The following is a 24,102-nucleotide window of genomic DNA, read 5'->3' as shown; positions in this document are numbered from 1 at the left end:
GAAATATTAATTTTCAAGTGAAAAAACAAAAAAGTTAATAGGGAGGAAGACTCAAGCAACTGTCTCAACAAACGGGAGAAGCTGCTCTAAAAACAGGGCTTGCTTCCAAACTGGAAGGGAAGTCGAATTCTGAAGCTGAATGTTCTCCAATGCAATAACAGCAGGAGGCTTATCCATTCCCTAATAGACTGCTGTATATGAAATGTGGGCTCCATTGAGTTTGCCTTACAAATTGTCCCGACCTGTTCTTGAAAAGCAATAGAATTGATCCAATGAATGTGATCACTTGGTACTAGGGTTGACAGGTCCCTTTACCCCCACAGTGTGTGTGTGGGGAGGGGGGTGACATTCACCTTTTTTGTTCTCTGTGCATGTGTGCTTCTCAACTTGCACAATGACACCACTTCCTGGAAGTGACATCAACATGCAGGCCCCTGGAGAGCATGGTGGGAGCACTTCCAGTGCAGCGCAATGCTGTCACTTCCGGGAGTTACATTGTTGCGCCTCCCCAGAAGCATGCCATAGAGGCCTGTTCCCTAACCTTTCTTTCTCTACCAGCCAGGGGAGTGGTGGTGGCGGGCAGAGAGTGGGAGCGGGGGATCCCCTGGGGGGAATGGCAATGTTACTTGGTACTGAAGTAGTAATCCTAAGCAGGTTGACTCTGAACTGAGGGCCAAGCTACAAGTGACGAATGACACTTGAACGGCAAGTGGATTGAGTGGAGCGCAAGTGAACAGGGAGAAATGCACTTGCCATTCAAGTGTCATTTGTCACTTGTAGCTTTGCCCTAAGTCTCATTTCATTTACTGGAGCTTACAGGATAAAAATAAAAGCTTGATAAAAACTGTGTTATCTATCTATGATCAGGGCTAAAAAGCATTAATAACTCTGAACAGTGGACATCTCATATAGAAGAGCAGGCTGGTATGAACATTGCTCAGTTTACTCCAGATCTCTAAACAACACCCACTGATGGCATGGTCTGTTTCATACTGTTGCTGGACACTGATCTACTTATTTAATTAAGTAATGTGCATGCACCAACCAAGCCATTAAAACTAAACCAAAGGACATAATGCAGCATAAAAGTATCCCTAAAACAGATCTCGGACTAGAAGCAGATTGTTAAACAGATACAACTAAAACTTCTTAGTTAAAAGTCTGGGTTAAAAACAAAAGTTTGGCTATGGCACCTATAAGAGAGGAAAGGAAGTCAGCAGGTAAGCATCAATGGGGGTGAGTATTCCAGAAGAGAAGTGCTCCACTGAAAATGCTCTGCCTCCTCACCACCTCTGAAGATTGGGTCACAGCAGCAAGGCTTGCAAAGCAGATATTAACTGTTGGGCTGGACAGTATGGGAGGAGATGGTCTTTCAAGTTCCCTAACCTCTATGTCCTTGGAGGACATCTATAACATCCAAAAATGTTCTCATTTGACTTTAAAGTTTGGAATAGATGGAAGAACACCACTGGAGATTTACAATTTTACACAAGTGAACTTCAGGAGTAGAGGTGGACATGGCCCGAAAAATGGACCAAAATTTGACACAGACTGGCCTGGTTCAGCATTCGTGAACAGGCAGGTCAGTGGACACACATTTTTAATGGACGCAATGACTTTGGGGCTGGTCCGTTGGTCCATTGATCAATGAATCCAGACATCCTGGTACCAAGCAATCAATTCCCTAGACAACATAGGAGAGTCACCTACAGACCTTCTGCTGCCTTTGGAATATGCTAATCTTAGGGCCAAGCTACACATGACAAATGACACTTGAACGGCAAGTGGATTGAGTGGAGGGCAAGTGAACAGGGAAAAATACACTTGCCATTTAAGTGTCATTCGTCATGTGTAGCTTGGCCCTCAGCCCTGAAAACCTTCATAGGCAGCCTTGGCTGCCAATTAGAGAGCCCTCATTATCCTCTATGAGAGCAAGCAGTATATATAACACTGAGCGCTGAGCAGCGGTTTCACTTTCCAGCTGACAGTTACTGAGGGGGGAACTACTTGTTGTGGGAGTTATTTTGGATTGCATGAGAGGGAGGCTTCAGCCTTGTGCTGCAGCAAGGCTCTGGGACCAAGCTCTGGGTTTCCTCAGCTCACTCTCCTGTTTATTTTTTTAAAAATTTCAATTCTTATTTGCTTGTGAGGTGGTGGGCTAGCCTAGGGCTGTGCCCCAACCCAGTCTCAGAACTGCAGTAAGGCTCTGGGAGCAAGCTTATTGAGCTCCTTAAGGGCTCACTCTTCTGTTTCATCCCCCCCCTTTCAATTCTTATTTGCTTGTGGGATGGTGGGCTAGGGCAATGTACAGCTTGCTCCCTCTCTTGAAAGTCTTCTAAGGGTCTCTTGTTCCTAGAGACAGCTGCCACCCCCCCCCACTGGTGCAGCCTCTGTTCCTCCTCGCAGAGGTCCGGTTTCCTTCATTGGTGGAGCTCCTCATTATGGAATACAATGCTGATGTACAATGGACACTTGCCTATGCCGGGCTGTCCACATCCGCCTCCTCCAAATTTTTGTCTGCCCCCCACAAAATCCTCACTTTCATCCTCCTTTCCACATCTGTCTCATCAAAATGTCTCCCCCTCAAGAGTCCTGTCTTTTATTCTCCCTATGCCCAGATTTGCCTCCTCATGATGATTTTTCTCCATCCCAGAGTTGGTGCTCCCAGCCTCCACTTGAGGACATCCCATTGGGGAGATTTCTATTCCCCCAAAGACTCTCCCCCCCCCCAGGATTAACCTCCCCTCATGGATCACCTCTATCTTTAAAGGGATATTCCTGTCTTCCCAAAGAACATCCTCTCCTTCCCTCCCAAATTTAACCTCCTCTTGTAGTTTGTCCTGTCCTCATGTCCTTTAAAAGAATATTCCTCCTATCTTCCCCCAAACATCTCCTTGACTATCCCCTCAAAGAGTACTTCTCTCCTTCCCCATTCCAGCCCCAAAGTAGGTTTTCTGCTCCCAGGAACCATAATTCCACTCTGGGGGCCATCGTTCCATTCTCAGAGGAAGATTCACCAACTCAATCCAACCTTTTCATTGCAACTTTTTGGTCCTGCAAGCCAATGCAAGTCAATTGACCTTTGCGGCTCCTATTCTATCTACTGGAAGTTTCTTGAGGGTGGTTGGTTTGGGGGTCTGTAACTCGGAACTCCAAAATTCAATCTTGTCCAAACTTGGAAGGTTGCTGGAGGAGAGCATGCTGAAGACTTGCTGTGAGTTTGGCATCTCTGATTGTGAAGGGGCAGTCCTAGGGCCCCTGGAATTAATGGACTGCAGACCAATGAATTATCCACAAACAGGGTCAGGTCTGTGAAAAGTTCATGGTCTCTGGTCCATGAAAGGTGATGGACCATGGACTGACAATCCATCCCCCCCCCCCCGTTCTACACCTATTTCTCTACAGGAGAGATACTGAGTTGGATTCCAGGCAGGAGTTATATGGAAGGAAGGGAGGAATTCCCCCTCCCATGGCAGAATCCAATTCCCTCTTCATGCTATATCTGACTTACTAGAATTCTCATAAGGAGATTGTAAATTGAAGACAAGGGAAGGTTTAATAGCTGAAGGTTATAAATAGAGGTTGGCACAATCCAAAAAAAATTACCGATCAAGCTGATCGTGGATCCGAGCCGGCAATGAACCCAAATCACCGATCCACACCGATCATCTCCCATTTCCGATCTGTGGATCGGATCAGGGAGGCCAAAGCGGAGGGGCACCCCGCTGTTCCCAGCTATGTGGGAAGGTGGGTGGTGATGGCGACTGCCGGGCCCGGTGGGCACGGGGAGGTGGCAACGAGCCACCTCCCTTCAGGGAGGGGATGTTCACACACACACACACACACACACACACACACACTCTTAGAGCAGAGGGGAAAAAGTTTTTAACACAGCGACGAGCCGCCTCCCCTCAGGGAGGGAATGTTCACACACACACACAGAGCAGGGGGGAGTTTTTAACTCGGCGATGAGCTGTCTCCCCTCAGGGAGGGGACGTTCACACACACACACACACACACACACACACACACACACACACACACACACACACACACACACACACACACACACACACACTTAGAGCAGGGGGGGTAGTTTTTAACCCGTCCCTGCCTCTCCAAATAGAGAGAGAGTGACACCCCGTCAACATGTTTCAGCCAGCTTTTAAAAAAACCCTCACAGGAGAAATACAAATCTTGCTTCAATTTAAAGTATGATTGCTAATAATCACTTCTATTGTTTCATATATAATCAGTTGGATGACCAAAATATATCAAAAGAATTCGATGTCGTTATGATTCATATAACAAGGAAACAAAAGTCTGGGAGAGACACATAAAGAGACCACACCGTATCTTCTCTGGGTGTAATTGGTCCCGTTGTCCAAAATAAAGTCTCTGCCAAAGGCAATTGTTATATCCTGTTTCTTCTTTCAAAATAAAGACTGTGCCAAAAGTAATAGTTGTGTCCTGTTTCTTCTTTAGTTATTTATACAGTTGCTGCTGTGAAGCTTGGCAAATCACAGCCCTACGCCCAATCTGGGGCCGGCTGAAAAGCTCAGATTTCGCAGAATTTCTTCCTCAGGGGCATGGTATAAGAGGACACTGGAAGATAATATAATACAAATAACATCTCCTACATTCCATCCTTGCAATATAATGCAATTCTACAAGTTCCACAAACAAAATAAGATTACAGACCTTATCATTGTTGTCACACATCACTACAGTAATGTTCCCGGATAGTGGTGGCTGTATCTTCTTAGGAATGCTTTGAAAAAAGCATTGTACAAATGACGAACATGATATTTCCAAAATTTTTTATTGTAAATTGAGCTAGACATTTTGGGTATACTACACAAATGGACCAGTGGGGAAGTATGTGGGTAAAGGGGCTCAAATTCAATTTGAGTTCCACAATTTTTTAGAATTTTTTAATAAAATGATATATTGGTAGTATATCACTCCTGAGAAATTCGCAAAAATGAGTAAAAGTTTCAAACAAATGTTGGAAATGTGAGGAAAGTGAAATAACATTTTATTATCTTTGGTGGACTTGCCCTAAAACAAACAAACAAAAAAATTTGGTCACAAATTCAAATGACAATAAAAAAATGTTGAAGATCAATATACAGTTTAAACCAGAAACCTTTTTGTTGGAACTAATGGATAAACAGTTGGAAAATAAACATGGTATCTTATTTCTATATATGACTACAGCAGCTAGGCTTTTATACGTGTAAAAATGGAAAAGGTCAGTATTGCCTTCAATTGAAGACTGGATTGTAAAAATAACAAGTCAGAGTAGACGGTCAAACTTACAGTCCTGATCAGAGATAAAACAGTTTACCTTTATGGTTAACTGAAAACCCCTTATTGACTTTCTGCATGAGATGAGGAAAAATGAACTGATGATTTGTGCTTTTGATTTCTACGAAGATAAATTTGGGAAAAATTAATAAGAGGGGGGTAGTATTGAAAAGGTAAATTTTGGAGATATTTAAACTAAAAGTATAAAGTTTGTTAAAATATGATAGGTGTTGTAGAGAGAAATGGAAAATGAAACATTTTTCTTTGTTATTTTCAACCTTCGTTTCTCTCTTTGTATTCTTTTTTAAAACTTTTTTCTTTTATTTCTCTGCCCCTTTTATTGAACTTTTATTCTTTTATTCTTATTAATATATATATATATATATATATATATATATTAAAATGCTATCTCGGGGCGGGGGGGTCCTCAATCTCCCATGAGCAGCATTTAGGGGGCATTTTGGTTTGAAAAGAAGGTAATGCTAATTTTTCAGTAGGATCCAAGCCATTTTCTTAATAGCCATGCATGAATGATATGACAGCCAGTTTGATATAGTGATCAATAGATTTTACCACCTGTATTTTGTTCCCAGGAAAAAATGATTCCTAAGGCTGGAATTATAAAATGTATAGCTGCTACTGAAAATTCCTTCCCTCGCATTTTGTAATATCCAGAAGAAGTTACCCATCTCCTGATATTTATGGTATTATGTATTTCTCTGCCCCCACATTGTTGTCTATGGCTGCAACCAAGAACCGTAATACTGTGTTGTCAAAACATGTTTATTTTGTCCGAGATATTACAGATATATATGTATATATTATGCATATATATATACACGTTCCCTTTGCCCTTGTTTGCAAATTTGTCAGAGATGCATAGGGATATGTGTGTGTATCATTTATTCCCAAATAAGCCATGTGCTCAACTTCCCCAAGGATATACAGCACAGAATGGAAGTTTATGAAAAAGCCAGGGCAGCGGTTAATTACATTTTAGTTATTCCTCGTAACATGTTGGCAAAATGAAATACACAGGGGTAGGAGCCTAATATTTGCTTTGCTAGCTTCTTGAACCAGAGTTATGTGCTAATTTGCAATATAATTTTTAACAAACAACAGCTATAATTTATCTGAGGAAGATAGTAAAAAAACAAAACAAAACCCTACTTATATATTTTGCCTGTCATCCCAAAAAAGTGTTTAAGGTTTTGCCATTGTTGGTTTTATTTAAATTGCTATATATTATGGGCAGAATAAGCTTCTAGATAACAATTTAGGATATGACAAAAATACAGACTGTCCACTGCAACATCTTGCTTAATGAATATTTTACACAATTACAATCCAGTAGACGGTGTATTGTACGTGAATTTGGTAGATGTCTAAATGTCTGCTTAGTTATTCATTAGATGAGATGACTAGAGATCTTTTGCTGTACACTTCTGTATAGAGACAGTGTAGAACAGTCAACAGAGTGTTACACTCGATCAAGGAGATGAATTCAAATTCCTATTCAAGTGTGAATTTCACTCTATTATTAAAGGCCCACAATGGATACTATCTCCTGTTGTTAGCAGCAGTATAGTTGAATCACAGTTTACCACTTCAGTGAGACCCAGACCAAAGCTGATGCACTGGCCACACTCCAGGGTGATGTATTGGCCATGTCGCCTACGTAATCTGGATTGCCTGTCCCTCTGATTTTCTGTCTTTCTGTTTATTAGGCTACCTTCCTCAAGGTCACCTGCCTGCCCAAGCTCTATTCATGTCAGTAAAGCTTGCACAAGCAGAGGGCCCTGGGGATCAAGCTATAAGGAATGGGATGTCATTACTAAATCGCCACTCGTATAATTTACAGATTTTAGCTGACCTAGAAAACCATGCACTTTTTAAAGATGACTTGGAATGTCAGAAGCTGATTCTGGAAGCCATGAAATATCATCTTTTGCCAGAAAGACGGACTCTGATGCAAAGCCCAAGAACGAAGCCAAGGAAATCCACGGTTGGAACGCTGTATGCTGTTGGAGGAATGGACAACAACAAAGGTACCAGTTATTTTAAAAGACAAGGTAGTTGACACAATGCAGTGTTTATTTTCTCTCATGGCATTTAATATATGAGAAGCACTATGAAGTGGACTCATCTAGAGATTGACTGTTTTTTGGAGATGAGAAAGGAAAATAAACAAACCTTGGTTGTTTCCACACATCCTAAAAGGGCCGGCTGCTCACCGAATGCTGTTGGCTTTTTCCCTTCACTCCACTTGTCTCCGATTTCAACATGGTAGCAGACTGTTAGACTTCCTTTTTTTTTTTTTTTGCTGCCTTTTCTGAGAATGCACTTTCCTGCAGTCCCTGAAAAGGCGCCGACAAAATGGAAGTCAAACAACCTGCTACCATTTTGAAATCAGAGACATGTGGAGTGAAGGGGGAAAACCAGCAGCATTTGGTGAGTGGGCCGTCCCTTTAAGGCCGTGTGGAAACCGCCCTTGATGGAGTTACTACAGTCCACATACTTTCATGTATTTGTCCATGTCTTAAGTTACAGGCACCTGATCTTTAATCTAGGTGGATTTAGAGTCACACAATACATGTTCACTTAAATCATAATTAGTGAACTACAAGTGAGAAATTGTGAGGGACATCTCACTTTCCTGTATATCCATTCCCTACCTACTTCTTCTTTCCCTGCCCCTGCAGCTCCCATACTCTCTCCCTCTTTCTTGCTTCCTTCTCACCCTTCCCACCCAATTTACTTTTATATCTCCTCCCTTCCACCTTCTACTTTCCCTCCTCCCCTCTCCCTGGCAGACTTTTCCCTGGAGAAGTCTAGCCAAGTTGCATGGTGGCCACCATCACTCACCCCCCGAGTCAAATTGTGTGAATAATGTGTCTCCAGCAGTTGCCTCGGGTCTGTCCTAGCAAGTTCTCCTCACAGGGGTGAGACAGGGGAGGGAGTAGGACCTTTTCCAAGGCTCTTTGGTCTCCCTCCCTGCTCCCCCTCCCACAGTTTTGTTTTACCAAGACCAAAGCTTGGAAGGCTGAACAATATTGTTGTGTTTGTTTAGCAACCTCCAAAATGGTCCTTGAAGTTTCAGAAGTCTCTCTACATGAGATGCCTCATCAAGTGGGGGTGAGACACAATGTTAGCCGGGAAGCATGGTTTAAAAAGACAGAGCTGGTGGAGATCACTCTTCAGAGGGTTTATCCATTTCATCTTCGCCTCCCCAAAGGTTCTGTCAACATCACCTCTTCAGGCTAAAACTGTTTGGGATCGCAACCAGGGGGCAATGAGGAATGGAAATCAGCTGGAGCTGCCTTCCTGCACCAGGCTTGGATCTGGAGAGGTTATAATAGGCTGAGGTTTCCCTTCTGGCTTTTCACAACCCCTTCACACAGCTCCAGTGTACAGCAAAGCCTTTTCCTTACCACCAGCTCTGTCTTTTAAAATTACCCTTCTCCGCTAATATTGCATCTCCCAACATGTGTTCTTCATGTATCAGCTGTCTCATGTAGAGAAACTCTCAGTAGGCATTTTTTTCTTAAAGCTGCTGATGTTGTATCTGTACTTTAGGTAAGTTCTAATTAGAGATGGGCACGATCCAAAAAAAATTAATGATCCAGCTGATCGTGGATTGGGGCCGGCAACGATCCCAAATAAACGATCGACACTGATCATCTCCCGTTCCCAATCCGTGGATCGTGGATCGTGGAGGCAAAAGCGGAGGGGCGCCCCGCTGTTCCCAGTGATATAGGAACAATGGGTGATGTCGGCAGCATCTGTGTTTGTGTTTGGTCATCTGTGTTTGGCTGTCAGAGCTGCCTGTCAGGGTTTGCAGGGATGAGATTCGAGTGCCCATGGCTACAGAACACCCCCTTCCCCCTCCCTCCCCTGGGTGTTTTCTCTCAACTGGTGACTGCTTTGCTGCTCCATGGTTGAAAGGAAGCCCTGCTGATAAAGGCAAGCTGGGCTTCCATTCAGGTTTTCAGGGTGACAGAAGGAGGGCAAACACAGCTCAGGCATTCCCCTGGCTCTGTTGCCAGGGGAATAGATTGCTGGCGCCTGAGTGTCTGGATCCCCGATCCGAACCCGATCGCCCTGATCCTTGCCCCTCCCGATCGCTGGATCATTGGCCGTGGATGATCACGATCCACTGGGTCATGACAGAGCGATCACCATTATCATGGGTTTTTTTCGATCGTAATGCGGATCGTGCCCATCTCTAGTTCTAATCCCCAATATATATTACCAGTCATTATTGTTGGTCTACTTGCCATTTCTGGAGTATCTGGCTTCCCTTTCAGCTGTTTAATTGCTTGTTAAAATGTTGACAACAGAATGGGGCAGTGAGATTTGCTACTGTAGTTCTGCATTTAAGGGGACTGAAACTGACCCTTTCACTTCCCTGGGAAATTTTTTCCCCATAAAGATTTCTTATGGTATTTTACATAGGTTAGTAAACACAACAACAAACAAACCTCATCTAACCCTACCGTCCCTCCACTACCTTTTCCCTTCCCAGTGGGCTACAGTGCTGGGTACTGGCAGTGACTCAGAGCAAGCTGAGGGCCAAGCTACAAGTGATGAATGACACTTGAATGGCAAGTGAACAGACTCACGTGATCAAGTGGAGTGCAAGTGAGCAGAGAGGAATACATGTGTGTCTGTTCACTTGTTGTTCAAGTGTCATTCCTTACTTATAGCTTGGCCCTCAGTCAAGTGGTCCCTTGGGAGCCCTATGGTACTATTGGCAGCATGGCATCCACTTAGACTTGCCAAGACTGTTTCTATGGTGGGAGGCCAACTTCCAGCAAGCCCCATTATCCACCCCCCATTGTTCACTACAGCTCCCAGTGGCTGTGGGAGATTTTCTTTTTTAAAAAGTGACACTGCTGACATCACTATTTTACTTCTATGAAAAAAACCAGAAGGGACAATGAATAGCTCTAGCAATAGCTGGAAACTCTATGGTTTAATCTGGAAGTGATGTAGAGATGTTATTGATGTATCATGCACCCCCTGTCCCCCCCCCTCCCGGACATCTTGCCTCTTGGCTTAACTTGTTCAGGGCTGTTCTAATGACCCACTCTGCCCTTGGCAGCTCCATGCATGAGTTGTGATTGTTTTACAAAGATGTTTTTACAGTGTGTCCCTAATTACCCTAACGCCCAGTTGCTTCCTCTTCTGCTCAGATCAGCAATACCACCATCTCTGCTTGTTCTCTGTTTATTTTCACAGGAGTAGGAACAAAGCATGGGGTGTGTGAGGGGGCTCTTTCCTTCATCAATGTCTACTCTCTTCCAGGCACCTAGAGAGACTGTCCAGGCATTGGGACAGGAAGAAGGTGGCACAGGGGCTGGGGAGAGTATCTACTCTCACTTCTTTCCTCCACTTGACTAATATAGGGAAATCACTACTAGAGGTGGGCACGATCCCCCCCAAAAATACTGATCAAGCTGATTGTGGATCGGCGCCAGCAACGATCCCAAATTAATGATCCGCACCGATCATCTCCCATTTCCGATCCGTGGATCGTGGAGGCAAAAGCGGAGGGGCGCCCCGCTGTTCCCAGTGATACAGGAATGGTGGCTGATGCCAGCGGCATCTGTGTTTGTGTTTGGCTGTCTGTGTTTCACTGTCAGAGCTGCCTATCAGGCTTTGCAGGGATGAGATTGGAGTGCCCATGGCTACAGAACACCCCCTTCCCCCTCCCTCGCTTGGGTGTCTTCTCCCAACTGGTGACTGCGTTGCTGCTCTGTGGTTGGAAGGAAGCCCTGCTGATCAAGGCAAGCTGGGCTTCCATTCGGGTTTCCAGGGTGACAGAAGGAGGGCAAACACAGCTCAGGCATTCCCCTGGCTCTGTTGCCAGGGGAATAGATTGCTGGCGCCTGAGTGTCTGGCTTCCCGATCAGAGCATGATCGCCCCGATCAAGCCCCGATCCAGCCCCCCTCCCGACCGCTGGATCGTTGGCCATGACTGAGCATGATCTGCCGGGTCCCGATCATGTGATCGCCATTATCGTGTTTTTTTTCCGATCGTAATGCAGATCGTGCCAATCTCTAATCACTACCTCCTTATGGCAGAGATCCATGGCTCCTTCTGCTACTTCTGCTATCCGTCCTGAGCCTGTGAAAGCAGGGAGGGCAGAATATAAATATAATAAATTAAATTAAATTAAAATTCTGTGCTTACTTACTGGCATCTTCTACTCAGATCAGGGATTTGATGGCATATCTACTTCTGGATGTTCCTCAGCAAGAATTCCTGCTTGCTCTTTTCTCCTACCCTACTTACTTAGAGTACCTCCTTCTTCCTGTGCTTCCACCAGTTTGAAGGCTTCTCCAGCTTATTCTGATCTGAGGAGAAGCTGGGTGAAGTGAGATGGAAGTCCAGGATGAAGCAGGAGACTCCAGCCACAGCCCCCCCCCCAATAGAGCTAAAATCTGTCCAAGAAACCCACACAAACTGAATGCTGCCAGACACATAAAAACACATAGCCACCCAATGAAAAGGGAATCATCAGCAAGACAATTTACTTTGATGGCTAAGCCTAGTGGACTAAAATTACAGTGCAATGGCAGATACCACCAGGGCTCATTTTGAGGGAGAATGTGCAGGAACGCAGTTCTGGCAGTTCTCCAAAGAGGTCACATGTCAGGTGGCCCCAACCACCTGAGTTCTGGCCGTTCTGGCCCCGTTTTGGCCTGGAACCCTCCCCTGCCCGGCACCAACCCAATCTGGGCTGTTCCAGCCTTGATCTGGGCCCAAAAGGGCCCCAAATGGCCACTTTCGGCCATTTTGGGCCCCTTTTATTTATTTTTATTTATTGGCTTTTTAGCCCGCCCTTCCCACAAGCAGGCTTAGGGCGGGTCACAATCATAAATAAGATACAATAAGTAAAACCAATAAAATAACATCTCATGGATATCCACATTCCAAACGGGACACCTTTCCCCCTTTCCCTGCCCACCATACACAAGGGAAGAAAAGGGTGGAGGTGAGGGTTGGTGAACCTCTAACTCCTCAAGCATGGGGAGGCAGATGGGCCCAATTTTGGCTCTGAATGGCTAGGATTGGGTCCAAAACAGCCAGGATAGGTGATGTCAGGGGGTGTGGCATATGCAAATCAGCTACGCTAATGACACACTTCCGGTGATGGCAAGGGGAATGGCATATTCTAATGAGTTATGCTAATGAGTTCCTCCAGCTCTTTTTCTACAAAATGACCCCTGGATACCACACTATGAAGAATGATATATGCCTTCCACAGTTTCCATCCCAGGAAAGGCATCTTAGCATGATCTGCAAAGTAACAGCCTTACCCTTTGAAAATAACCAGATCCGCCTAATGAATGAAACGTATAATGGCTGATTCTGCACACGTTGGATAACGCACTTTCAATGCACTTTAGCTATCATTTGGAAGTGGATGTTTTGCTTCACACTTGAAAAAGTCAGTTCCAAATGATCTCTAAAGAGGATTGGAAGTGCTTTATCCAACGTGTGCGGAATCAGCCAATGTTTGAGTCCCATAGACAAATAGGGATTTCAGGGTATTTGACTCTAGAAAACGTATGCCTTGAAAATCTTGTTGGTCTTTAAGGTGCTACTAGACTCAAATCCTACTCTTCTACTGTAGACCATCATGGCCACCCATGTGAAACTCATGTTACGTGCAGCTGTTTGTTTGTTAGACATGAACTGAGTGGGCAGGGCACTTCTAAGGTGCCAAGTGGCTGCTAGGTCAGGGATAATGCTGCTGGCAGTCCTATATTAAATAGCAGAAGAGTCCACAGCATAATAGTTGTAGAAACAAATATAAAGAGCTGCATTGACAGTCTCTGGGCAATGAGAAGATGCCAAGTGACTTCCATTTTTTGGCTGTTGCACTCCTAACTCTACTCGTCCCCCCAGGGAGCTCACAGACTCATGCAGTGGCTATCTCTGGTGAAGGATATAAGCTCCAAAACATTTTCTGCTAGTTTAATGACCTGCTGTGCTAGTACCAGCCTGTTCCAGCACAATACTATTTTCCCAACTGGCTTCATTTTAAGATTAGATTGTGCTGAAAATGTCTGGATTTTAAAACGGTCATTATTGCCATTGTATATATTTGTGTGATTGAAAAATACATTTAGGCTGATTCCGCACATGTTGGATAATGCACTTTCAATGCACTTTATCAATCGTTTGAGGTGGATTTTTTGTTCCGCACACAAAACAATCCATTCCAAATGTTCTATAAAGAGGATTGGAAGTGCATTATCCAATGTGTGCGGAATCACTCCTGGTCACAGGGATACACAAAATAATCTACAAAGTGTACTTACGAAAGAGTACTTTATCTTAAAGAATAAAACTCCAATTCAAATCTCCAATCTGTCATGGAAGCTTACTGGGTGAGCTTGGGCCAGTGGCATATTCTCAGCCTAACCTACTGCAAAGGGTTGTTGTGGGGATAAAATGGAGGTGTGGAGAATGATGTAAGCCACTTTGGGTCCCTATTTGTGAGAAAGGTGGGGTATAAATGAATTAAATAATGAAATAATTATTTGACCAATAGTTCAAGGCCTTGATTGTATTTTATTACAAGTGAATAGAATACCATTTTAAAAAATGTTTTGAAATCTGCATCCCAATCTCTGGGTATGGGTGTGTGTTTTCTGGAGTGCATGCTTGGCAGTAATTGATTTGAGATGGGTAGATAAAATTATACCCTAGTCATAGTCAGCAATCTAGTTCCAAGTTCTTTCAGATCAAAGTACTACCTTCTGAATCCATATTAATAATATTCAATACTTCCTGACGGAATACCTTAATCTTAGGACAAATTCATCAAAGACGAAGTAATCTCCCTCTATACGATTCATCTTTGATATTGCCCATCTCTCTCCTTACATAGTATGTTTCAATGTATACTCTTAGAAACTTATAATGATTTTCAGCTAAGACTTCTTTAAAACGACAAAATGTTTTTTATTCAAGGACTCCGAGTTACTGTGCAGTGGTCTGAACATTAAAAAACCTAGCCGATAGAGAATCTTAACCAAAGAAATGGCAGTCTCTTCACTTTTTAACTTTTGCATGGTTTGAGCTTGAGAAATCAAAATTGGTTTGTAGCCATTCAGGATGGATTGTGCGTTTTCAGCCCAATCCAATCCTCAAATGAAGCCAGTCGTCATAGATATTTCTTTAAGAGCTCTTTTTTTGGAGATGATCAGATAAATGAATGGACGGTGATTATGGGTGAGTAGGGTGCATAGAACAAGGCTTGAACCATTGCTCGTAGTCTCATTTTGCTCCAGAGAAGTAAGACTCAGGGCCAAACTACAAGTGACGAATGACACTTGAACGGCAAGTGGATTGAGTGGAGCGCAAGTGAACAGGGAGGAATACACTTGCCGTTCAAGTGTCATTCGTCACTTGTAGCTTCACCCTCAGGATATTCCCTTTATTAGGAAACTTAATAGGCATCGACAATATTTTGGAAAGATGCTTTTCTCTCCTTTTGCTGGGAGTGCAGAGTAGGCATCCCTCTCTCAACGCCTCCTCTTTCCCCCCATGCCACTTCCTCCTCCCCCACTTCTCTCCCCTTCCTTTTTGACTCTTTACAAGTTCAGTCTGTCAACAGGCTGATTGCAGCTTGTGATCTGAATGCCAGAAGATTGCTCTATATCAAGGACTCTATTGTTGTCTGAGCGAACACAGGGAAGCACAACCATACATAGTGGACTGAGCAGACACATGCAGGACAAGCAGACAAATGGAGGAACAGCTACACATTCAAATTAGTTTCAGGTGGGTAGCCATGTTGGTCTGTAGTAGGAGAGCAAGATTCAGGTCCAATAGCACCTTAAAGGCCAACTAGATTTCCAGCATATGAGCTTTTGAGAGTCAGAGCTCTGTCAAAGGGAGCTCTGAGGGCCAAGCAACTCATGACGAATGACACTTGAACGGCAAGTGGATTGAGTGGAGGGCAAGTGAACAGGGAGAAATACACTTGCCGTTCAAGTGTCATTTGTCACTTGTAGCTTGGCCCTGAGACCCTTGAAAGCTCATACCCTGGAAATCTAGTTGGTCTTTAAGGTTCTACTGGACATTCAAATTAAACTCTGGTGACACATGCAAAAACTCATGGAGGGTGTTACCTGTAGTCTCTCCTACGAAGAATATGAAAAGCCATGCACCAAACAAGGAGTTGAATCCAACCAACTTTTCTTCTGGTGAAAAAAGGGGTCCTCTTTGCTCATCCAAAAGGCTATGTTGGAGGTGGTGGGAACCCTGTAAAGAAAAATCATGAGGGCAAAGGGCTGTTGTGAGGAACTGAGTGAGACTGAGCCAAAAAACTGTCTGGTTCCAAATCCCAATATTTGCATAAGTGTGGCCAGTTTTAATTACAATCTCTCCCCGTGTTTTGCTTATTTCCTCACATTTCTTCTCTCAGCTAGTGAGAGGGGGCAAAAGTTGAAGGATCTTTCAAAACCTTAGAAGTGAAACATCTGTGCTATATTGGTTCAGATGTTCTGCAAATTACAAGAACAAGGAGTACAGAAACCATCTGTAGCCCTTTGGGTGGCTGTAGGTCTCCTAGGTGTCCTCTGTTAATGAAAAATTTGCCCTTTCCCATCAGTTCATTTGGAGCGGAGAGATATGAATATGTTGTTGGGAAAACTGTGTCTTTTGAAGACTATAAAACATCACTGTCTTTCAATGAGTTTTTGAGATCCCAAATGCCAAACAAAATCTACAGAGTAAATTGTATCATGGACTAAGCTGTAAAATGATTATTTAAGGAGGGGAAACGTGCAGAGTGAAAGAGATTGCAATAAATAATTGAGCAGTTTTATAGAAAAAGCAGAATACTGATTGATCGCCCATCAGGTGCTTCAGCCAGCCTCTCTGTTCCAGCAGAAGAAACACCAAGGGGCAAAGCGAGGTTGCGAACTGAAAAAGCAATAATGTCAGAGGAACTGTGATGAGGAAAGTAGGTGCGTGAGAGAGACAGGAGAAACTGTGGAATCAAAGCCCTGGGTTATCTTGCTTTCAATGAATCATTGTCTCTTGAGGTGAATACAGGGAACAGAAAAACTTTAAAATGGCCCAAGCAAGAAATTCAGCTCTCTCTATATATATAAAAGACACCTGAATAATCGAAATAGATAAAAACTGTTCTTCAGTAACAATAATTTAAAGTATCCTATTATTTAATCTGGTGATTAAATCTGAAAACCAATCTAGTTGTATTTCTAATAAACAGATAAAATGCCTCATGGGTATCAACACAAGTTATAAATATAGTTTCACTGAATGATTGGTGGAAAATGTTCAGAGTTGATTTGTAGCATTCAATGCGAAAGGGTTCTGCCTTAATTGCCAGGAACAGGTATTATTTCCCTCCCTTTGAGTCCCGTAACTATCCTGAAAAAAAAAGTTAGCCTCCTTTCTGTTGGTTTAATCAGGGCAACTGTTAAGGGAAAAGAGTAAAACACAGCAAAAGATAGCTACAGTCAGTCAAATTATAGTTGTTATTGTTATTGTTATTGTTATTGTTATTGTTATTGTTATTGTTATTGTTATTGTTATTGTTATTGTTATTGTTATTGTTATTGTTATTGTTATTGTTATTGTTATTGTTATTGTTATTGTTATTGTTATTGTTATTGTTGGGCTGTACCTCAAGTCTTTTGCAGCCATTTGATTTATTATTTACTTCATTAATACCTTGCCTTCCTTCTCAAAGGGAACTCAAAGCAGCTTATATGATCCTCCTCTCCATTTTTATCCTCACAACACCATGTGAGTGTTCCTCGTCCAGAGAACCTATAAAACCTAAAGGAAAAACATCACAAACCTAGATGTGTATATCAGCAAGTGCTGAAAATAAAACTATCTTCCTTGGTGACATTCATGCATTTTGTCCTGATCTGACGGATGTAAGATTTGTTTATCCTATAGAAGTGCCCCCCCCCCCGCCACAACCTCCAGCTTAGAGAGAAACCAAACGCAGGCAATAACTTCCTTGCCGAGGAAACTACTGCTGATTTTTCAAGTAACTTGTATTTGATAGGCCTGTGAACCATTTTTTTTTGTTGGAAAATGTGAGAAAAACATTATCATACATGGTTGGATCCGGTGGAAAGTTCTGATAATTGAAGGGATTTCCATCAGCGGAACCGATCCTCACTTCTTCCTTGCCAGTGTAGCCTCAAATACCTCCTGAAATGTTGCTTCTGAGGGGACACTGTCTCAGAAAAGAGAATGGGTAGCCCTCAGAAAGAGAATGGAGTCAAAATCTGCTGCAGGAGGAGGGAGGCAGTGAATGTTGCCTTTTGCCAATCAGTACTGGATACAACTCATAATCAACAATCATTGTATGTTTTTGTATATTGGCATATGTTGTTCTTTATCTATTTTTCTATCTATTTATTAATCTATTACACAGAATTTATTTATTTATCTATTACACCTTTTTATCTATCTATTACAACTTTCTTCCAGGGTGGCCATGCAGTTTAGCATAGTGGTTAAGAGCACTAATCTGGAGAACTGGGTTTGATTCCCCACTCCTCCACTTGAAGCCAGCTGGGTGACCTTGGGCTAGTCACAGCTCTCTGGAGCTCTCTCAGCCCCACCCATCTCACAAGGTGCTTTGTTGTGGGGATAATAATGACATACTTTGTAAACCGCTCTGAGTGGGCATTAAGTTGTCCTGAAGGGCGGTATACAAATCAAATGTTGTTGTTGTCATTATTACAACCAACTATAGTACGCTTTCAACTACTATCATCTTAAATCTAGCTTTACTTTGTTGTTCTTTACAGAACTTCAGTTCCTTGAACCCAAAGAATATCGCTGTAGTCACTCATGTGCTGATAAAATGTTGAACTTCCTTGAATAGTTTTTGGATAGTACTTTAATTAAGTGAGTTATGGAAATATTGATTGATATCCATCATGACTGAAAATTAGGTTTGAGTGTGTGAAAGTGAAGTGACGTGAGTTGTGGCTCACAAAAGTTCGAACCCTACCACAAATGTTATTAGTCTTATAGGTGCTACTGGACTCTTATACTTTTCTATTGATACAAGCAGGTTTGATCAAGTGAAAACAACAACATGTGTTTTGCAAGTCAGAAAAATTCCTGTGGACAAAGTGCTTTTGGCTCAAACAACTGTCTGAAGAAATGTTCTCAGACTTCCTGATTTTTTTTGTTATAGAATTAACACTTAAGGAGATGTGTTTCTATTTAACACTGATGCACCTCTGTTTTTCTAGGCATGTATAATCCTTTGGGCACACAGAGGGCGGGTGCAGCGGCATCACCAGGTTCGGACAGTCCTTATTAGGGCCCCTGCATACCTATGCCACCAGAATGCATGTCTCAGGGCGGCCCTGAGAGATCGACTACTGCACAGCTTGTATACATTCCAGCAGATTCTATTTCTCTCGCTCCACAGTGCTTTGAGTGCCTTATGTGACACCTGTGGGCCAAGCTACACATGACAAATGACACTTGAACGGCAAGTGGATTGAGTGGAGGGCAAATGAACAGGGAGAAATACACTTGCCGTTCAAGTGTCATTCGTCATGTGTAGCTTGGCCCATAATCAGGCGCCATAATTGGACTAGTGTTATTAATGTACTAGCAATAGAGCCTGTTTTTTTTTTTTTAAAAAAATGGGCCCTAGAAAACCCAGGAACGATGGCCTGGCTTGCCTGGTATGGTAGAATATTTATCACATTTGAGCACTTGCACTTTTGTAAGAATTAAAAATATAAAAATTTACAAAATATATTTAACATATAACCTTCGAGGCATGTAATTTGTTTTGGAGTGGCCGTTCTGTGGTAGCATCACCCTCTGGAGGCCATATTAGCCACGACACACTTTTTATTAAGAGCCCCTTGGCGCAGATTGGTAAGCGGCAGTACTGCAGCTCAAGCTCTGCTCACGACCTGAGTTCGATCCTGGTGGAAGCCAGGTTCAAGTAGCCAGCTTCAGGTTGACTCAGCCTTCGATCCTTCCGAGGTTGGTAAAATAAGTACTCAGTTTCCTTGGGGTAACGTGTAGATGACTGGGGAAGGCAACGGCAAACCACCCCATAACAAAAAGTCTGCCAAGAAAACACCGTGATGCGATGTCCCCCCATGGGTCAGTAATGACTCAGTGCTTGCACAGGGGACTACCTTTACCTCTTTTTAAAGTCAAGATCAAATGTTTGAGCTGCCCATTCTTTGCCAACTAGTAAAGATATACGAAAAAACAAAGAGTCCTTCAAGAATCTTTTGCTTTTTCCCTCAAAGAAACGTGATGCATGGAAAGGTTCCCCTCTCACCATTGTTAGGACAAAAGGAGAGTGAAAATTGTATAACTTCAGACACAAATAAAACCTGATGGAAAATGTTAAGAATACCACTGGAAATTAAAAGTTGGCTCGGCAAGCCCTACAGCAGTCTGACCCCCAAATACCCCTTGAACCCGGTCCAAAGCCAGCAGTGCAGCTGTCAGTGGAGCCATCAATGGCCAGATGTAGCCAGGATAAGAAGTGCATTGTCGGCAATACGGTTTGCCTTTTACGTAGAAAAATATTTCGTCTTATATATTTATGGATTTCTGGTTTTAATTCTTGAGCCTGCTTGCAGGGAAGGAGGGCTAGAAATTGAATTAACTAACTAACTAATTTGGTTATAGTCCAGCAATGAGAGGGTTTCTGCATATAAGCTGTTACTGGCTCCAGCCCAAAGAACCTGCTTTGGAATGGCTTGCCTGGAGTGCCGTTGCCTCTGTCAGAGTGAGATTATTTACTAACAAGATGGAGTGAAATATAAAGAAACCAGGCTGAGCTGAGCAGCCCCACTGGGTCCCGCGATGTCTCATTTTTGGTTTACCAGAACAACCTGAAACGGCTTATCTTTCCCCAGCAGTCCCATCATCCTGTGATATATTCTCCCCGTGAGTTATAGTCTTGCGTATGTAATCTTGCATCTGTGTTATAGTGAAAAATTCCACAGCACTCCGAGTTGCAAGGCTGGATAAAAATGAAAATCCTTGCACCTGAGCCTTGAACTGTAGAGGATGATGAGTGGATACTTCGGAGGAAGTTGGATCAAGGTAGCTGGCACGCAAGCCTTGGCTGAAAATTGCGGCTTAGGGGCCAAGCATCTCTCATTTACGAAACAATGACATTGATAGAAATGTTCTGGCTGCAGCACGAAGTTTACTGCTTTATCAGGTGTGACTTTCTCTTTTGCAGTTTTTCAAAGTATCGGTTGTGTGAGATCACTTTTTGAAAATGTTTGAATCTTTGTAGATTATCATTCATTATGAAATACTAAAACTGCCCTAGAATTGTTCCCTTGAGGTAGAACTATGTATACAATTTATACTAGTCGATGGGATTTTTACTTAGAAAATTTCAGACTAATATGAGGGAGGGGGTATATTGATTATTTTTCATGGTGTTATTTTGTTAATTTTTTAAAAAAATCTGGTATATAAATGCACACATGTGCACACACTTGTTGTGACTGCAAAGAAATGCTCTTCAGTCCTTGGCAGCAATGAATAATATTGCAAGAATGGTCTCATTGCATAACAAAGGGCCAAGCTACAAGTGACGAATGACACTTGAACGGCAAGTGTATTTCTCCATGTTCACTTGCCCTCCACTCAATCCACTTGCTGTTCAAGTGTCATTCGTCACTTATAGTTTGGCCCATAATGTTTATATTTGGGTTTTAGTTAAAATAAAGGGCACTGTCGCTGAGCAATGAATTCTTCCACATTATATTTTCATCTCATCTGCAGTAGTGTTAGTAGTTGCCCTGATTCAGCAAACCTCTAAAACCATTTGGTGAGCCTAAATCAGAGCCAAGCTACAAGTGACGAATGATACTTGCCTGGCAAATGAACAGACTCACGTGTATTCCTCCCTGTTCACTTGCCATTCACTTGCTCTCCACTTGATCAAGTGGAGAGCAAGTGAATGGCAAGTGAATAGGGAGGAATACATGTGAATCTGTTCACTTGCCAGGCAAGTGTCATTCGTCACTTGTAGCTTCTCAGTTTACGGAGCAATCCTGCTCCTTTCCAAGTCCCCTGAAATCAATGGACTGAGAAGAAGGAAATGGTTAAGTCCTATGCTTGTGTCAAAAAGCAGACCATAAAATGCTAAGCTATCAGATAGCAAAGGACTGACAACCTCCCAATCATTCCTGCCTTTCTAATATTAAAGCAAAGCTTTTGTGACTTAATAGGCTGCAACCAGCAGAAGACACTACTGCTGCTGAGGGCTTCTCATCATTGACACCATGATGGCGCTACTGAAATGCTCACATCACCAGCAATGCGCTGTCTACACTCCCACGCACCTAGAAGTGAAGTCAGTTTGTTGCTGGTGATGTGCTGATACTTTTTAAAAATTATGGTTTTATCATAGAGTCTTTGAGAAATGCCAGTGCATCCTTTAATAATAATAATAACAACAACAACAACATTTGATTTATATACCGTCCTTCAGGACAACTTAATGCCCACTCAGAGTGGTTTACCAAGTATGTCATTATTATCCCCACCACAAAACACCCTGTGAGGTGGATGGGGCTGAGAGAGCTCCAGTGAGCTCTGACTGACCCAAGGTCACCCAGCTGGCTTCAAGCGGAGGAGTGGGGAATCAAACCCAGCTCTCCAGATTAGAGTCCCGCACTCTTAACCACTACACCAAACTGGCTCTCCAAAACTGGCTCTTTACTATCTCTTTGGACAGTAAATAACTGGAGACATTTTACCTCTGAATAGCAGCATCAGAGGTAGGATCTGTAAGGAAGCCAGCCATTGTTGGGAGAGCATCTAACTGAAAATAACCATACTAGTAATTTGGATGATATGGTTCATGGCCTAGAGGGGCATCTGGTCACCAGGGGCCATTTTAGGGTCCCCAAAGTCTTCTGCTCAGGAGGGTTCTCTTTATGATGAAAGCCTCACCTTGAATTTCCTTAGGTAGAACTAAAGAGAGGTTGTGAATGTTACCAAGCAAGTTCATCGCAAGAAGGGAAAACCCCCCAAAGCAGGATGATATACCTTGTCTATTTTGGGTTCATCTTTTGTCCCTCAAGTCCAAGGCCAGACTGAAAAATGGAAGATCTTTCAGATTGCCGGCATTCACCATACAAAGCCTGTTTCCCACCAGGATTGTTGAGGACACAAATGCTGATCAAGATTATCCCAATAGCAGGGTTCTACAGACAGTTTCCGTATACAATGTACTTGATTTAAGCTTCTTAATGTTCTAGTGCAAGTATATTTTTGCAGGGCATCAGTGGCTCTCTCAGACTTATGCTCTTCTAGGGACATGTAAGTACCATGATGAGAGCTGCAGGATTTGGCACCCTTACCCCAATATAAGAGCCCCGTGGCGCAGATTGGTAAGCTGCAGTACTGCAGCCCAAGCTCTGCTCACGACCCGAGTTCGATCCTGATGGAAGCTGGGCTCAGGTATCTGGCTCAAAGTTGATTCAGCCTTCCATCCTTCCGAGGTCGGTAAAATGAGTACCCAGTTTCCTGGGGGTAAAGTGTAGATGACTGGGGAAGGCAATGGCAAACCACCCCGTAACAAAAGTCTGCCAAGAAAATGTCGTGATGCGACGTCGCCCCATGGGTCAGTAATGACTCGGTACTTGTACAGGGGACTACATTTATCCTTACCTTTACCCCAATGGTTTAAATATTGGCCAGGGAAGAAGGGGATATTATCCTACATAAAGGAACAGCATAGCATACTGGTTAAGCACTCTGCTGGTTTGACTCCCATGACTGCCATAAGTGCTGCATGCGGACTTGGGGAAGCCACTCCTCTCCTCCACAGCTTCACAGCTGTATTGTGGGGATAATAATAGCACTGACTTCATTCACCACTTTGAGTGGGGCACTAATCTGTCTAGAATCCAAGCAGAAAATATCCAAGCAGAAAATATCAGTGGCATCCTTAAGGTTGCCAGCACATGACTGGCAACCGGTGGGAGACTTACCCAGGCTGGGAGGCCTCTCCGGTGACTTCATGACATTGCCAATGATGTATTGACATGATTTCCCATGCACCTGAAAGTGATCACTCTGCCACCACTCTGTTAAAGAGTTCCTGGAAATGTGCTGACATCACTGCAGGGTGCACACAGAGTGACGTGAGTGCACTGAGATGCTGCCCTCATCCCCCCATTTTCCCTAGAAGTCTGGATATCTTCTAGTGCCAAACAATATTTATTTATTTATTTATTTATTATATTTTTTTAAAAAAAACATTGCAAGTGGGCTCAGGGCGAGCTACAACATTGATTAAAATACAGCATAAAAACAATCATCAGATCATAAAAACAGCAATCAATAAAACCATTCCAATATTGGCTCACCTGAGATGTACATCAGATACAGATGTGTTAAGCAGATTCTTATGAGGATTCTTGTCTCCCCTAGTTGAGTCTCCAAAAAACTAGACTCTAGTGAGGCACTGTAACAGTTTCCCATAGTAACAGTACTCTGCACATTGACCTTCACTGAGCTATATGACAACATTCTGTCAATGTTCCCAGTAGTAACTAGGGGTGGGCACCAAAAAATGTTTGTTGATCCAGATCCGGGTCTTAGGGAATTCAGTTTCCTTAAAATCCAGGTGCACTCTCTAATCCAGTTCAGTAAGATTTGAGAATCCTGGATTTTTCAGTCATTATTCTCAATGGGGAAAACTTTCTAGTTGGCTCGTGTGTGTGTGTATGCATTTTTCAAGCAAACTCCAC

General features: G+C 43.0%; 1 protein-coding gene across 1 annotated transcript in view; it reads left to right on the top strand.

Annotated features, from left to right (window-relative positions):
* The window catches only part of KLHL1 (kelch like family member 1), a 282,888-nt gene that overhangs the window by 175,981 nt on the left and 82,805 nt on the right, over positions 1–24,102 (top strand). The window contains exon 6 of the mRNA XM_054974105.1: positions 7,172–7,358. Coding sequence (XP_054830080.1) covers positions 7,172–7,358 — 187 coding nt within the window. The remainder of the gene's footprint in view (positions 1–7,171; positions 7,359–24,102) is intronic.

The sequence above is a fragment of the Eublepharis macularius genome, chromosome 3, assembly GCF_028583425.1.
Source record: "Eublepharis macularius isolate TG4126 chromosome 3, MPM_Emac_v1.0, whole genome shotgun sequence".
NCBI lineage: Eukaryota > Metazoa > Chordata > Lepidosauria > Squamata > Eublepharidae > Eublepharis > Eublepharis macularius.
This window is presented reverse-complemented; position numbering and strand designations above follow the sequence as displayed.